Source organism: Eriocheir sinensis, chromosome 3, assembly GCF_024679095.1.
Source record: "Eriocheir sinensis breed Jianghai 21 chromosome 3, ASM2467909v1, whole genome shotgun sequence".
Lineage (NCBI taxonomy): Eukaryota > Metazoa > Arthropoda > Malacostraca > Decapoda > Varunidae > Eriocheir > Eriocheir sinensis.
Genome location: NC_066511.1, coordinates 18,944,422 through 18,961,927, shown reverse-complemented (window position 1 = coordinate 18,961,927; position 17,506 = coordinate 18,944,422). Strand labels below are relative to the sequence as shown.

The following is a 17,506-nucleotide window of genomic DNA, read 5'->3' as shown; positions in this document are numbered from 1 at the left end:
TTGTGAGTGCACCACAGGAGAAAATGGCTCTGTGCGCAAGCACCAAGTTGCCTGTGCTATTATTATTATTATTATTATTATTATTATTATTATTATTATTATTATTATTATTATTATTATTATTATCATTATTATTATTATTATCACTTTGTTCAAAACTGCAAAACCTTGCTGTGGATCATCATCATCATCACCATTGTCTACAACAGGTTTAAAGCTTCAAAAGAGACAGATTTTCCTGCATGTTTTCACCTTCAGCCAATATGTCTTTATCAGGCTGGCTCCAATAAAACTCTTAAGAACCACGGTCGCGAGCCATCTCCTATTTGCAAAAGCGGAGGCGAGCAGGTAACTTGTAGCAGAAATGTCATGCTCACTTCAGCACATGTGCAGGCAACTTGCTGCTTGGAGACAGAGCCATTTTCTCCCGTGCTGCACTCACAAAATTATGTGTGTGTTAACCTCGTACTGTACAGAGGATGTTGGTTGACTATGGACTTCAGGAGGCAGTGCACCCAACTTGACGGACTTGACCCTCCGCCTACCACGAGGCACATTCACGAGCAGCACCCCCAGCACCCCCGCACTCACTACGAGCGTTGATTCTAATTTTGCCAGGTGCATGCCAGCAGGTGCTGAACAATAATAGAGTTCGGGAATATGCCACCAGGCATGTTGAGGCACTTCTTCTTTTGAGCTGTTTTGCTTTGTATCGTCCTCCTTGGTACTTCTTCACACTTTGATACTTCACTACGCACAGTTACTTCACTGCGTACACTTCACCCTGCACTAAGTAAGCTGTTTTTTCTGTTGACTTTGCTCCACTGACTTTTGCTTTTCTACTTTATTTTTATTTTTTTCTTAACTTTAGCTTATTTTGGACTTTTCTTTTTTAATTTCTCTTTTCTGCCCTTTTGTTTGTCTCCTCCAAGCTGGGTGCGCCGAGGCCGAACACGCCGCGCCGCCTCGGCCTCGGCGCGTGTTTACATTCTTGTGTCGTCATGGCGCCGCGCTGGCCACGGCGAGCCCCTGCCGCCCAGCCACGGGCCTGCACCGCCGAGCCACGGGGGGTAGGTCACCGGCAGACACTGGTAGTGGTGGGCGGCCGCTGGGTGTGGCAGGGAGGGCGACGAGGCAAGGGTCCGTGGGTGCTCAGTGCCGTTGCCAGGGTGGGGAGGCCCACACCGAGGCTGGACGAGGGTTATGGGCTGTTTTAGGGCCAGTTCGACAGTCCAACACAGAGCCATTGTCAGCGCCCAAACCAAACTATATTCCTCACAATGATCCGTAATATCCACCCAGTACCAGATACTAAAGAGATTTCCCGTGTGGTTTCCTAGAATTTCCTCCTCTTTATATTGACGCCAAACATTATATATACAAGGAGTTTTTGTAGTATTTTGTGTTTGGTTGGGGAGCTTACAAACTTACTGTGCTAGAGTGTAAAACTGGCCCGTAGTCTTGACAATCAGAGCAGTAGTTATTGGTGGTAAAGATTCATTTTAGGTCTGTGCCAGTATCTCATAATCTACTATTTGAAACATCACTATCTCTTCATATATCTTTTCTACAAACCTTCAACAGTCATGGAAACGCTTTGAAAATCCAATTCAAGGACTTTTTTTTTACTCCTGAAAATAAGGGATAATGTTTACGAAAGCGCGTCGCCTCCTCTGGCGGCGGCCACGGCGACACTGCATCCGCCGCAGCCGTAAAATAGCTCGCAGAGGGTTTAGGGTCGGGGAGCATATTTAAACTACTCCAACAGAACTTTACGACCTACTAACGGGGGGGCTGTGCCCCCCTCGACCCCCCTTTCTAACCAGGGGGGGCTATGTCCCCCCTGGACCCCCCCCACATGTATATGTGACTTGTTTCAGCGAGGAGGCATTTCTCACAACACCGGCTGCAGCGTTGCCAGAGGAGGTGACGCGCATTCGTAAACATTATCCCCTATTTTCAAGAGTAAAAAAAAAGTACTTGAATTGGATTTTCAAAGCATTTCCATGACTGCTGAAGGTTTGTAGAAAAGATATATGAAGACATACTGATGTTTCATAAGGTAGGAAATGAGATACTGGCACGGACCTAAAACGAATCTTAACCGTTAATGGTTGCTATTTTACAGCATGACTGCTCTTACACCAACCCCACTCCAATTGCTGACACTTCTGGTAATTTTAATATGCTCTTCAACATTTCATAACAATAATTCAGTCACAAATTGCATGTTTCTGTGGTCATTTTTTTCACAAATGTATGGAGGAGTGAGAATGGCAGCCCCCATGTGCTTATTTTTTCCTCATTTCTGTGCATTTATGTGGCGTGTCTCACTTTATCAAGACACAACTATCCATTATTATATCTAACAGTTGTAACCTGACCCAGTCTAATCTATAGAGTGGTGGTGCCCCCTTTCAAATACCCCATCTTTAATATAACCTAACAATCTATTTCATGGGGGGAGTAGACCCCCAACATTATTTCAGTTTTACTAAATGAAGCTAACCTTGTTTCTGAACATGAGTAGACACAGCACTAAATATGGACAGTTCTCAGTACTCAGTCACTTCAGCCAAGATTTAGGTGAAAACAAGTAATGAAAGTGTGGTGGCACATCCAGTCCTCCTGTACAATAACCAACCTTTTTTGCTTTGAAAAAAATTATTATCTTCATAGTTCCATATCTGAACTTAACTAGTCTGGCTGGTTGTGTCATGTTGCAAGTTGTATGAACTGTCCATCCCTAACTGCATCGTACCCTGCCTCCTTAGCTCCTACATGATTGATTCAGATTGTTTAATTATGTGCACGGCACCAGGGTTGGTGCATATATAGACTGATGAAGTTTTAACTGAGTCAAATGTTTTCTCATTTTCTTTAAAAACCCTGGATAGCGATATAATACATTCAGCAGATTTTTTCACAATATAGTTGATTGCATGGATATGATACCGGTAAGTTGTCAAGTACTAAAAGATGAAGATTAGACTGGGAGCATACGCTATTCTTGCGCATGGCTGCGGTGCTCATCTCCGTCCCGTTGGCCCATCGAACCTGTGTTGGGAGAGAACCCCTAACCTGACACAGAACCAGTGAAACATCTAGGTTACCAAAGTTTACCTTCCCCAGGTTTCCCTCTGTACCCACTTAGCAAGCATCCCGAAAAGAAGGATTAATGGCTCAGTGGGCTGCACACCAACTTCCCAGGCTGGGACTCAAACTCAGGCCTTCAGATTAATAGCAACCTAACCACTGCACCAAGGAGGTGTTAAAGTATGGTACTAAGCTTTGAGCTGTTTAAGTCTAGTGTTATGCTTATTCTGTTTGGGGTTATCTTTGTGAAAAATTTTAATTCCACATCTAAAAATCCTATTTGTCTGAAATTTCAGAGGCAGGATCTCATATGGGATTATCTGATATTACTCAGTGCACATGTGCACCTCTTTTCTGATTTGGGCTGCCATCTGAAAATCTGAAAACTCCTCTAACTCAAATAGGTGTGTGTCCTATTCCATTCACAATTAATGAATTTTTACTAAACTATTTCTCTTGTTTTCAGTAAAAATGTAGCTGTGGTTAGTTGTGCAATGTTGGCCTGAGCATCTAGTGAACAATGATAACTCAAGATGAGGAAGACCTGGAGGAGGAGCTACAAGGCCTTGACATCCGAGAAGACCATGGAGCTGAGGATAGTGATGTCACACCAGTCAACACACCTCCATGCACACCACCCATCCCATACATCAAGAAATATCCCCCCATCAAGTCCCTGGAAGAGAGGCGCAGAGAGCCAGAAAGGTATTGCATCACTTACTTAAGCTTTTTCATTTTCTTTTTACCTTGCCTCTCTCCCTACATAGCTATATGGTGGAGGTGATACTGTTGTCTTTCTTTTACTGTTATTACCAGAATCAATCAACCATGGTGTTTTGTTGGAATATTTAACCTGGGATTACTGAAACATGATAGCTATGTTTTGCAGGCACTCAAGATTGGATGACTTTGAGAGCAGAAGTGAATCTTCACTGTCCTGGGGAGATGATGAGTTTGAGGGTGAAGCCACAAGACAAGTTGGAGCCTTATTTGATCAGCTTGATTCTCTACTTTACAATGAAGAAAGCCCTCTGTCTCCCTTACCATACTCATGTCTAACTGATTATGGCTCAGATTCCCCAGTTTTTACCAAGAACTTTTTTCACCCTCAGAAGGTAGATGGAGACACCGAGGAATTGTCCTCAGAAAATGCTTTCCATGACCTTTCAAGATTTACTAGTGGTTCAGAAAGTTCTATGAATCCAAGTGATCAACTTCTTGATGTAGATGAATCTCCTGATACTTTTTATGACAGTGGTAGATTAATCACATGCAGAACCCCTGCAAGTAGCCCACCTTCTCTAGAGCTGCAGGAAGAATGCTTCGATTGGGTTCACCAGTTTCCTCACTTCAGGTGAGAATGTAAAAAACTTTGAATTTTCAAGAAGAATCAAGTTAATAATTATTCTTTCTTGTTTTCTTTGCATCTTACTCTTACAACAGTATTATTCTGCCTCTCATACTGTGTGGATTCCATACCATCAGTCTTTTTACGAATGAATAACAGCTTTTACCTCCCTTATCTAGTAGACAATTTTATTTTCTCTGCCCCAGTTTGTTTTAGAGAAAAGTTCTTGTCCACACCAACCACAAAATAACTTTCCACATCAATATATTTCAGGGCCAGAGGATACCAACTTTCTTCTGGTATGATGAACCTTCTAGACCATTGTCTAGACACAACAGATTTGTAAGTGTGCACTTCATTGTATCAAATATTTTTATTGAAGTTTAGGCAGAATATTTATATATTGTGGCTGCAGTTTCCTGGACAATATAAGGCATAGCCCCTCTGTTTTTGCCCCCTTGAAATCAACTTTGAGAATTGTAAGCAGAAAGGGAGATTAGGAGGGAAAGTGCAATTTATTCACACCTTATGTCCCCATCTAGCTATAGAATATACAAGTATCATTACTTTTATATGCAAGCCTAAATTTCTTACATTATTACCACATCTACTTCTCTTTAACTTTTTTTCAAGCAAAAGAGGCAGTTCAAGGGTGAATAAAAGAAAAGAAATCCTGCCAAAGCTCTACCTTGGCAAACAGAGGACATAGTACCCATAACATCTTGTTCTTCCATTGTCTATAATCAGAGGATCCTCCTTATCCACCTTTTCTAATTGCATTATTAAGTCTCTTTTTCTTGTCTTCCAACTTTGCCATTTGCAAAATATCTAATCTTTTCATATGACGACTGTGTTGGATTAGGTGTTAAATGTGAACTTTTGTTTGCAGAAAGGTTGCATAAACTGAAATTCACACAAATTAAATTTAGTATCCCCATAGAAAATTATAATAGGTGCAGTTTCATTCCATAGGCACACAAAAATACAAAAAAACAATGAAGGGACAAAGACCTTATAATGTGTTCCCTACTTTTAGATCTGAAGATGGAGAAGTTGCTGATGGTGAAGAAGAGATAATTGCTCAAGATGGTGATTTCTATCACTTGCTCCCCCTTGTAACCTGCAATAGTGCCAACCAGACAAAGGAAAAACCCAACCCAAAGCGGGAAACCAGCAGTAGCAGAGTCTGTAGTGGATCTAATGACCCAGAAGTGTTGAAAGAGCAAGTCCTCATAATGCTTTTTGACAAACTTTGGTCATCCATGACAGGGATCATTGAGCCTCTTCTTCACCAGTATGCCAAATATGTGATAGAACAGTCCGTGCAGTACTCATCTCTCTCCAGGGAGTCAAGTACAAGAGGATCTAGAATAGGGAATCAAGTGTTCAATAGGAAAGTGAGTGAGGACTTAGATAGGACAAAGCCAAAGCTTCCAGTGCCATCAAATGCCTTACAAAGACCCAATAGTGGAGCATTTGCGAGGAACCACAGTGCAAATAGGCCTATGAGTGGCATTCGCAGGCCCCTCAGTGCTGCCAATAGACTGCATAGTGCTGTTTCAGTGCCAGACATCCATCAGGAGAAGTTAGAAGACTTGTTGCAGGTCTCTCCCAAGCTCCTACAGAGCCATGAAGATAAAGTGAGGAGCCGCACTTCTTCCGCCTCAACCACCAGGGGATCCTCGGCACAGTCTTTCAAGTCACAAATCTCCCTCCCCTCCTTACCAACCCCAAGGACACCCGTTCACAGGCCAGTGTCATCTAAAACTGCCAACCACCTCCTCACCCCCATGAAGGTGGAGGCTCTAACCACTGTAGCAGACCAGCGGCCAGCATCTACCTCATCATATTCCCGTGCCAGGTGAGTCCTCTTCTTTACATGTTGCAGGTTAGCATCCCACACCCATTACACACTGGGAGCGAGTCACAGATCATGTCACATTTCGTGTAGCACCTCTCCCTACCTTATATAGCTATACAGAGTATTTAATAAATATTCTATCAAGCAAAACTAGAGTACATACATTGTGAATTAAGAAGCAGACTTTTACATCAAAATTGGAAATTAGAGGTAGGGAACTGACATGAATGGAAATGCTGTCTTTGCAGTGGAATGTTGATGATTATTATTTTTTTTTTTTATATATATTTGTTTATTTATTTATTTGTTTATTTACTTATTTATTACTTTCTTGTAATCTGCTGTTCACAATCTTTGTGCAGATTTCAAGAAAAATATCAACACTTCAGCCGGCACGGAACAATCCAGGAATCTCGAGGGGATGGCCAAGACTCAGAGACGGAGGAGGAGCCCAGCTCAGTGTGGTCAAGACACATTTCCTTCCTTCCACCAATTTCTGACAGCAGTGAGGCTGCTTCTTGCAAGGTATATACCAAATTATTTAGTCTTATCTACAATATCATCATTGGTCCGGGTATTGATAGTAATTACAGGAAAATCTCATGTTAGAATTATGGATGTTGGCACAGCAAAAGATATTAACATAAATAATTTTGACCAACTGCTGGATGATAGGTGAAAAAGTTACTCTCAAAACAGCAATGTGCCATCTATTGAGATGTAGATTCAGCAGAGTGGCATGCCATTGTTACACTCAAGAAAAAGTGCCGTCTATTGAAGACCTAAAGAACCCTTACAGATGCATTGACTTTTTGCTGCTGGGGCAGCACAATGTCATGCATTCCAGGGAGCATGCCATTATGCACACAACCTCTGCCATGAATGACAATACACTGTAGCAGTCTCCTCGCCCTCAGCTGGCTCTTGGTGGTGCATATAAGATGTTTATGTAAACAGTCATGCGTCACTTGTCATATTCTGGGAAACAGTACACTGTGTGACCCAGATACTACGTCATGTGGTTATGAGGCCCCTGCAGGGTGATGGAGAAGGGTAAGTGAATTGAAAGTGAAAATGGAGGCTGCTATGTCACTGCCACTCTTGCAGCACACTAAAAACTCTCACATGTCCCAGCTGACTGAATACTTCCAGTTACATTTTTTTTTTTTTTTTTTTTTTTTTTTTACATGATATTATCATTACTAGATTTTTTATTGAAAGAAACGTGCATTAGTAATTGCAAGTGCCATATGACTGTTGAAGTTGTGGCGCCATGAAGAGATAACCTAATAAATAATGCCTAATAAGTAATTTGTAATAGTATATATGATATGTTTAAGCTCCCAGAGACTTGAAAACAAAAGTGAGAGGTGCTGTTCACTGCCACCCAATCTCAATATCCTTTGTTTATTTAGTTGTTTACTAAACGTTTGTAGTTTTCATTACCCAATTTTTATGAAAAGAAATGCATTACTAAGTAATTCACAGCAGTATGATACATTTAAGTGCCCAGGGAATTAAAAACGAAAGTAACAGATGCTCAGTCATATACAGAAGTAATCATGAGCCCTGTAACAACTCTGTATCTTATATAAATGCCCTCTCTATGCTTGGATTGCAATTTATTTCTGTATGCAATCATAGTAAGTGCTTTTTCTTGTCAGTAAGACCTCAGTCCCAATTGTGCTGACTTGAAAAGGTTACTGTACCAGCAGTGAGATAAACATATTTAATGTGCTGGGTCAAAGTCACTTGCCTTGTTGTCGTATAAAGCAGCTATCATACTTGTTGGCTACTACTTTGCTTACTTGCAGAGTATTGTAGGCCAGCAAGGAGGGAGGGCATCTGTTATGTCCAAACGAAGGGACTCAACTGAGGGGACTCTTTCTCTTGTTCATGATGTTGTGAGTAATGCCAACAAAATTTAATTACACTGCCTCAAATTTGCTGCTCGTCATCGCTTCAGTGTGCTTGAAAATTAGATACTTTTTTTTCTAGAGCTTCTTAAAAATGTAGTCAAGCTTTTTAGCAGTTAGGAGCATTCATTGTAGATATAGGTCTTGTCTGTATCAGGAGATTGGAGGGTATGCTTGCATACTATACATGTCGTAGCCCTTAGTAAGGTACTGTAAACTTTAGGACACATTGGCATATTTCAAGTCAACAGGCCAGTGCTACCGTAGCTCACTGATACATAGACCACATCAGTAGTATTAGTCAGTGTAAATTTCTGTGTTGTGGGCCTGATTTGTTAAGTAGTAATGAGTGCTGGGCATTCCAATTGGCACCATTGACTTTGCACTTTGTGAAGCTGGTATGACATTGAATTACATGTATATAATATTATAATAATAATAATAGTTTGTTTGTTGTGTGTCATGTTAAAAGAGGAATACAGAAAGAAAAACAAAAGGAGTGCATAGACTTAATGATGCTCTCAGCTAACAGATTCTGACAATAAATATAAGGAATTATTTACAGCCTTACTCTAGCACTCTGTGCACAATCTGTCCCTCGCATTTGCTATCCATCTTTGTAGCTTTTTTGTAGTTAGATTGCTTATTGACCATTCATGATAAGGCCAGCTCTCAGCATTAATGAGGAAGTTCTTGAAAGAGGCACTTTGAGGATGGTCATCAAACATCTAACCTCATAACAAAAAATTTAAAATATATAAAAAAAAAGGATGAGATAATCTGTGACAGTAGGATAAAACATACACAAAATAAAACACAGAAAGGCCTGGTTATACAAACATCCAGTGTTTGAGAAATCACCTTCAAGATTATAAGAAATGAAAGGCAGTTCTTTGGGGAATTGGAGGAAATTTCAACCATGGATGCAATGTAGCATTTTGAAAAGAGTGAGATGGTGATATTGATAGAGACAAATATGTGGTCCTTTTGCAGCAGCACTTTTTTATTTTTTATTATTATTATCATTATTGAAAAATTGTCTGAAGCATCATGGAAGAAAGTTTAAAATAAATAATTTTGAAGTAGTGATCATGATGAATCATAATAAACAGAAGAATATAGCTACATAAAGTAAGCCTGTATTTTATTCATTTGGTAGTCATATATGAAACAGAGAGGATTCTTAGACAAATATATATATCCACAAATCTGAAAAATGTATGTGATTTTTGGCAGTAAGGAATTTGAAAGTCTGCCATCAATTGAAAGCAGCTTCTGACATACCCTATAACAACCCTGAAAGAATAAAGACTTATTCCTCAATCAGGCAGCCACCCATTTTGCAAGGTGGATGGATTCCACTTGGGGGCAACAAACAGAGAATAGTCGGTTTTTCAGCCACTGCTGCTATGTACAGTACAGATGAGGAAGCTGCTTCTTCTGTAATACTTAGTATGAAACAAGAAAACTGTTTACTAATTCAAAGTGTTCTTTTGTTCGGAACATGTGGCATTGTCACACAAAAATCTAAATATAACAGCAGTCATATTTAGATAGATTTATGGTTTAAATATTGCTTGATTCTAAATAAGATGATTATGCCAGCAGCAGCCACAGTCCCCGGTCATGACACAGGGAAACCCACCGCTATCCACTCTTAATGTTAGAGGCAAATCGCTGTTGGCAGCACGTCGCCCTCACACACACTCCAGGGCTAGAAAGCATATGTTGGGTAAGCTATTTTTGTTTTGATTAGTAAACTAGTTTCTTGCATTTAATTATGAATACTGAACAACCATTAAGTATAATAGACAATTTTGTGTAGCATTTATAGTGTAAAAATTGCTTTGGATGCATAGTTGCTTGCTTGCAGATAGCCTTTGTTGATACAGAAGTAAAGTACATATTATGTTGTCATCTGTTGATGGCAGTATGGTAGCAGTACTTTTTAGAACATATAACCTAGCATGTATATCCTTTATTATCAGTATTACTAGCATAACACCATTTTCACACAAACTGAAGCATTTTCTGCCCAGAGGGGGATAATGAAAAAAAATTAAAATAGTGCACAGCTTTCAGCAGGTAAGTAAAGAGATTTTGAAGGAGGGCTCCCAGTGTTTGGTGTTGAAGTGAATCAAATCATACCCGTATGCATTTCACTTCCAGGGTAATCAAACTTTTCCTCAGGCCTTTTTTTTTTTTTTTTTTTTTTTTTTTTTTCACATCTTGTGCGTATCCTGAAAACAATGGCGACATAGAACGTTGCATTCATATTTTTCAGTGTGTTGATATATGTTTCACTCATGAAGTACAATTTGAAGAAAAATATCTTGTGCAAGCCATCTATCTATTTCAACTACCAGATTATTTCACGAAAAAAAAGTTTAGTTTCATTTGTCAATTCAGATTATTTTACCATTTTGCTCCATATCATTGACATGAAATTGAATGAATAGCCGGGCTTATCAACAGTAACCTGTTTTCGTCAAAACTTCCAGAAAGTTTATAATTATTTATTATGGGAAATATCCCAACAGCTTCCATTTTTGGAATTGATTTTCCCACTTATAAATACAATAAGTCCTCCAGTTTGGTGACTAATATGGTTGAAAAAAACTTGCAAGACTCAGCATTACCAAACTAAGAGCTTAATCCAATAGAAATAATGCTAATTAAGGTCAAAAGCACAGGTGTGGAGTCAGTTATAAAAAAAAATTTGAATCCGACTCTGACTCCAGGAAATTTTAAGGTTGCGACTCCAACTCTACTCTACCCCCTCCCTCTTTCCCTCTTCTGCAGTACAGTGGTAGGCAAATCAAACCCAGCAACACCACACCCAGCAACACAACCTCAAACATATCATAAAGGAGTCAGAGTCAGAGATATTTTTACCGACTCTGACTCTGGCCAAAAGTAGGCGACTCCAGCAACTCTGACTCCAACTCCACACCCCTGAACAATAGAGTAACCCAACATCACTTCTTTTTTCTCTTGAATTTTACAGTAGGAGAAAAAATCATAGTTAGTTACTCAGTGTTATTGCATGCAACAAAGCTTAAAATTATTATTGAAGTGTTTAGTGTCACTCACAAGGGTGGTGTGATGGTAGCCAAGGCAGAGGAGGGAAAGGTAATATTATACATCACCTCCCTCTTGAACCAGCTGTGCACCAACAGCTTTCACTACCTCTTTCTCTTCCATTAGTTGATTAAATTTTTGTTACATCTTGTGCCAGACTGTTACCAGGTAATTGATCCTCTTACAAAAATTGATTATCTTTTCTAAAGGCTTGACAAATCAGCACTACAGAATCATTGAGACAGAATATGAGACAAAGAGTGGGGATGCTACTGCAGTGCCTCTATCATTAGCCATGCTTTCATTTGCTTCTCTCTCTCACTGAAATTTCTTCTTATGTGTCAGTCTGCCTTCTCAGGTACACTTGCTTGTGAAATATCAGTGTTACAATGGAAATAATTACCTGATCCATTGGCTGAATTTTGTTAACTGTAAAGCAACAAAGGTACCCATTTTGCATAATGTCACCACGTCTCATAGTTTCTGTTCTGGTCACTTGAAGTTTCTGAATGTGTATCAGTTGGCAGATTTCATATTCTTTGAAGTATATGCATTTTCTATTTTGCATGTTTAGTTTTTGGAAGATTTTACACACATATGTGGCACATTGTTCATATACATATTGTGGCAGATAATGATAGCACCAGCTGAACTTCAATTCACCATTAGTGAGGGCTACATCATCAATTTTTTCGGGAAGGCTGTAATTCTTCTCACTAACTTTGAAAAAGACAAACTATAGGTCATCATACTGGAGGGCTTGCTTTTTTCTGTATCAATCACCAATGAAATGGGTATGGTATGAATTGTTCAAAATTTTTGCATTATCGCTAAAACTCCCCGTCCATTTTGCAGTATTTTCTCAGAAAATCATAAGTATAACAAGGCATAAGAAATCCGGTTATAAATATTTTTAAGGAGTGGTAATTGCATTTGGGATGAAGTAGACTTTAAAAAAAAATTGTTGATCTTCCTGATTTTTCTCTTAATTCCTATACAAACAATATTTATTACTTGCATTAAATGTAAAAGCAGTCTTCATTATCACCATTACCACCACTAACAACAACAACAAATGCAATTTTCTGCACCAAGATTTGGGGGCACATTCAGGGAATGAAACAACAGTTCTTGTACAGGAAAGAAAATGGCCTACTGTAAATCCAAACATGGGGATTCATCATTACAAGCTTAGATCAGATCCTGTTTACTATAATCAGGTAAATACAGCTTGTTACATGCACAGTAATGGGTGCCTTAACTGCAGCGGATTTTCATGACGGAAATTCCCAGGTGCGGTTCCCCAGTGGGAGTCCATCGCCATCGCAGCAGCAAAAAAAAAATAAGCACCTCTTCCACATCAACTATGCCGTTATGCTGTCAAAGCACACAAGTTATTTAATAATGAGAAGAAGGAGGAAGCGATGAAAAAAAAAAAAACATATTTATTTATTATGTTTTGTAATTGCGGCATTGATGAAAAGACACCTATTTTACAAATCTATCAGCACCATCAGCAAAAGCAGAAAGGGGCATTAATATAGTCCTCTAGCCCGACGCTTATGGGTTAAGGCTCAGCATAATCCTTAACCCGGTAGCAGCGGGAATCATATTTCTTAATGGTCCCTCTGAGCAAGAAAAATGAGAAAAAATCATCACTCACACAAACCATTTCATAATATATATCAAAGCATTTGTGATCAGTTTATGTATCATCTATTTTGGGGGGTTTAAATCATAGCACAAATTTGGCCCGTCACTGCCACACGATAAAGCCACAAATTTGGCCCGTCGCTTCTACCAGGTTAAGTATTGTTTCAACTTTATAGGTGGTATACCAAAGGGGTTTCTTACAGTTATGAACAGCTTCAAAGTTCTGTAGCAAATCATAAGTCATGAATATTACAAAGAATTGTAGAATACTTTATGTATGGTACATTTGTGTTACGTGCTTTGAGTAACTGAAAAATTAAGAAACTGAAGGGAAAGTTGATTAATTTCAAGCTGATCTATTTCCTCTGTATAATTTATTATGAACTATAAGCATTTCATGTATGGGGGCACTCTATACACACAGCCCATTTGGATAGAGGTAAATGCTTTTCATGTCATCTGTTCCCCTCCTCTTATTGACAGTCTCTCATCTAAAATTCTGGTACAATGTAGCCTCTATCTTCTATTGATATTTTTATGTTAACTGCTCTTCTGAACTTGCTAACTGCATGCCACCACCCTTTTAGCAGCCTTTCTGCACAAAACTTTCACTCATGCTCATCCCTATGCTATCCAAATCCCATATGCAAGAGTTAATCAGCATCTTCATTCTTTCATCACTTTCACTGATACACTCTGGAATAGCCATCCTTTGTCTGTATTTCCTCCTGCTTAAGACAAACACTTTCAAGAGAGGAGTCTCAAGACACCTATCCAGCCAAATCTGGCCTTCTCTTTAGGTTACTTAGGCTATACTCTATTTGCAGGAGCAGCACCAGCAGGCTGTTTTTTTTTTTTTTTTTTTTTTTTTTTTTAGCTCCTTTATTGTAAAAAAAAATGCAACTAGTATAGGAGTAGAAGCAGGTAGATATCTATTTGAACAGACACACATAAATAGTGGAGGTAAGGAGGGCTGTGGAAATGCGAGTGTGGGAAATCCATTAGGAAGATGATATATGTAACCTCAAATACATATTAAGATATGGAGATTAATAATAAAGTAGATGTAATGTATCTAGGCTTTCAAAGAGGGAGTGCTTCCAGAAAATTGGAGAAAGGCTTTGATTTTTCCAGCAGTACAAGGGGAAAAGAGGAAGTAAAGATGGATTCCAGTAATCACAGGGATTTAGGTATGTTGAGTGCACTGAACAATATAAATGTAATGTTTTTGACAGAATGGCCTGACATGAAATAATGAAAAAGTGAATTTAGAAAGAGAAAGCTTATGTGGGTTAATATTTTGCCATTAAAATAACTATAAAAGTATTTATGAAAGAGTAGAAAGATGTATGTTGTATTCATAGAATTAATGACAGCATTTAATAGGGTTGACAGGATTGATTGCTCTGGAAAATATGTAGGGATTTTACAGAAAAGGTAAGACACACTTCAAAAGGAATTAAATCAGTTCACAATAAGGAAAAATTGGTGTGTACAGTTGGATGGTAACATGATTAAAAGGACACACTCTGTACAGGCTACAAGATTGTTTAAAAATCAGACATAATCATAATTAGAAAGAAGATGGAAGATGAAAGGTTTTAAGTGTCCGAGACTACTAGTAGTTCTGTTTAAATACGTGTGGAAAAGTGAAAGGGAGAAAACATTGAAGGGAAAGACAATAATAGGTTCAGTTGAAAACGATGTGATGTTAGAGGTGGAGTGGCAAAAGCAGCACTATGAACATTTTATGGTGCTAAGTAGAGTGTTCAGTGTCCGAATCCCTCCAGTGTGTATCTTCTGTTAAGTTCAACTGCAAATAGTTCTACAACTGAAATGGAATTGATCATCTAACACCGAGATAATTATTCACTCCTTCAACCTGTCCTCAGTTTTTCTTTATGTACATTTTTCCTCACTGAACTCTCCTGTACAGTCCCTCTGTGTGGCCCCTCACATTACCCCCAGTGTGAATACTGTCCTTTTTGTCACACATTAGATATATGCATAATGCAGCATTCTCCCTTACTCAGTACCACATAGCTAAAGTAAAAGTATTTATAAGCAAACACAGACATCTCTTTTTATCTCAGATATAGAGTTGTGTATACTGCAAGTTCTGAAACACCTGTTCCCAGTTCCATTCATTAAAATGGGGGATTGCATGCTCTATTTGAATTTTCAAACAGTTGCATAAGTCTAATACCTTTTATCTTGAAGGATGCATAAACCTAATGTTTACATCTTTTCATAAACCTTTGCATGATGTTTGGGAGTGCAAAGACATGGTTCATTAGATAATCACTTATTTAAGCTTATTCAGAGAGTTAAATTTCTGGCCTTGGTAAACACTATTAAGACAAGTGTTCAAAGATTCAGATAAAGATACTTTCCTGTTACCCCTCTCAGAGGTGTTCAGGAACAACAGCAAAATGTCGCAGGTTTATGACATGGAGGTTCATGAATCTAGATATTGTACTCAGTGAATAACAAGGTAAAAATAGAATTGCTCTGAAAAAAGTTCCTTCGAGAGATGCAAGATGCACTGAATAGAAAAATTATTGAAATCATATTCCTTTTCACTTAGGAATTCTTAAGATTTAATGCAAATAGAAAGTTGCAGTTCTGCAAAAGTAATGAAGAATAAAAATTCTACAAGATACATTCCATATGTAGAGAAATAATGAGAAATTGAAAAAAAAAATATTTAAGTGATGATACTCCCTCTTCGAAATGGGTTCAATTAAATAAAGGAAAGTATTGGGAGACATACTGTTCTTTCAGTTTGCCTGCACAAGAAAATATCAACAAACTCTTGCAACAAGAAAATCCACAGAATAGATTTTGAAATTATTGGCATGTGTGATTCATGAGGATCACCTGTAGTCAGGAAATATTACCATAATACTGTAGAGGTATTTTTTATGTATTGAATTTTTTTTTTTTTTTTTTTTTTTTTTTTTTTTTTTTTTTTTTTTTACATTGAAAGATATTTTCCACTTATCTGACCCTGTTGCAGCTTCACATTTGTCATAGTCTTAATCTGCCCTGCTCAGAAATAGCAAAATTTGCATTGTAAATTACTTTGCCTAAAAGTTTTATGACAGAATTACATGCATAAAATGGGTGATCTTGAAATACCTAGTTACAAAAAGTTTCCATCCAAAAAATTTTTGTGAGGTCTGCTCTCGGTAATAAATAACTAGTTCTCGGTTTGAGGTACAGTAACCATTTCTTATGAATTTGCTTTTGTTTAAAGAGAGAGGGGGGGGGCTTATATTCCATCAAACACCATAGGAGATAATATTATGTAGATGACATTACTGACAAGGTTTCAAAAACAAATGAAGTGAAGAGAAAACTCCACATTAGCACTTTCCATATGATACACAGTCCAAAGTTACAGTTGGTGGTTGGAGACAGTGATCCACTTCTTGTTCAGAGACAGAAGGAACCGAGAAGTTTTTCCCTGTAGTAGTCCACTGATAAATATTCTGTGTATCTTTTAGAGTGCTACTTTTTTTCCTTCCCAGCACCAGGGATGCAGCCAGTTGTTCCCTTCCTCACTTGGGTAATGGAACATGTTGACAGGGGTGCTCATTCAGGAATGAAAATTCGAAACCTAGTAGCCAAGAATGCCTTTGTCAGTGGGGAGAGTAAAAATAATTGTTGGATGAGGAGTAAGCAGTTTAAAAGGTCAGAAGATTGTGCCTCCATTGTGCACTTGACTTTACAACATGGAGACACTGCTTGCATGGCACTTTTTCTCTTTACATTTTTCTGTTTGCATGTTTATTGCATTGATAGATGTTCTCTGATAGCAGAAATAAGTGATTTGTTTCATGACAAAGTGATTAACTGCTGTTCTTTTGTCCTCCCTACTACATAATGATAGCCATTACATTATGCCAAAAATGAAGGGACTGTGCCTGTAGTGAAGCATTACACTACAAACTTCACAATTGCATTTATATGTATGCAGCCCATCCTTGTACTTCGTAAGAAAGTGATGACATAATGCCTCAGAAAGTACAAACCATTGAAAAGCATGTATTCAGCATGCACATTTTCCCCCATTGTTTCTAGCACTCCCCTTCATTTTACAGTTGTATTTTCACACACATTATGGGCATATTTCCTGCCAGAAAGATAGGTGAGATAAGTAAATACCAACAGAAATAAAACAAATTAAAAAGTGTATGTCATAGGTTTTGCAAAAAGCACTACATTTAGCATTGGCAGTAGTGAAAAATGTAATGGTGAGGGACTGGAAGAATTTCAAAGCTGAATTTACATAGATGGCAGAACTGTAAATTATATCTCTGTGTGGATCCCATGAAAGGACACATTGCTTCTCGTATGCTCATCACCAAAATTGTGAGGCAAAGTAGTATCCTAATATTTCATTGAGGTCATTCAAATGTGAGTTCTTATAAAAATACAACAGGGAAGAAAGTGTTGCTCACCTTGTTTTATTGATTGTCATATGAAGCCACAATGGGGGAAACCTGACAACATTATCTTTTCTTTACTGTCCTTTCATCAAGCTGA

At 38.4% G+C, this 17,506-nt stretch overlaps 1 protein-coding gene across 8 annotated transcripts in view; it reads left to right on the top strand.

Annotated features, from left to right (window-relative positions):
• The first annotated feature begins 882 nt into the window (after positions 1-882).
• Positions 883-17,506, top strand: part of LOC127005973 (uncharacterized) — a 19,726-nt gene continuing 3,102 nt past the window's right edge. The window contains exons 1-9 of one of the 8 annotated variants that reach the window (XM_050875460.1): positions 883-1,070; positions 2,129-2,174; positions 3,563-3,801; positions 3,986-4,450; positions 4,718-4,786; positions 5,481-6,305; positions 6,668-6,830; positions 9,827-9,953; positions 16,489-17,506. The exon at positions 16,489-17,506 is cut by the window's right edge and continues 731 nt beyond it. In XM_050875460.1, the coding sequence (XP_050731417.1) occupies positions 3,617-3,801; positions 3,986-4,450; positions 4,718-4,786; positions 5,481-6,305; positions 6,668-6,830; positions 9,827-9,953; positions 16,489-16,844 (2,190 nt within the window). In that variant the 5' untranslated portion in view covers positions 883-1,070; positions 2,129-2,174; positions 3,563-3,616 and the 3' untranslated portion in view covers positions 16,845-17,506. Of the gene's footprint in view, positions 1,071-2,128; positions 2,175-3,562; positions 3,802-3,985; positions 4,451-4,717; positions 4,787-5,480; positions 6,306-6,667; positions 6,831-8,119; positions 8,210-9,826; positions 9,954-16,488 lie in introns of all 8 variants that reach the window. The other 7 variants (XM_050875454.1, XM_050875470.1, XM_050875493.1 and 4 more) reach the window with 7 other exon arrangements.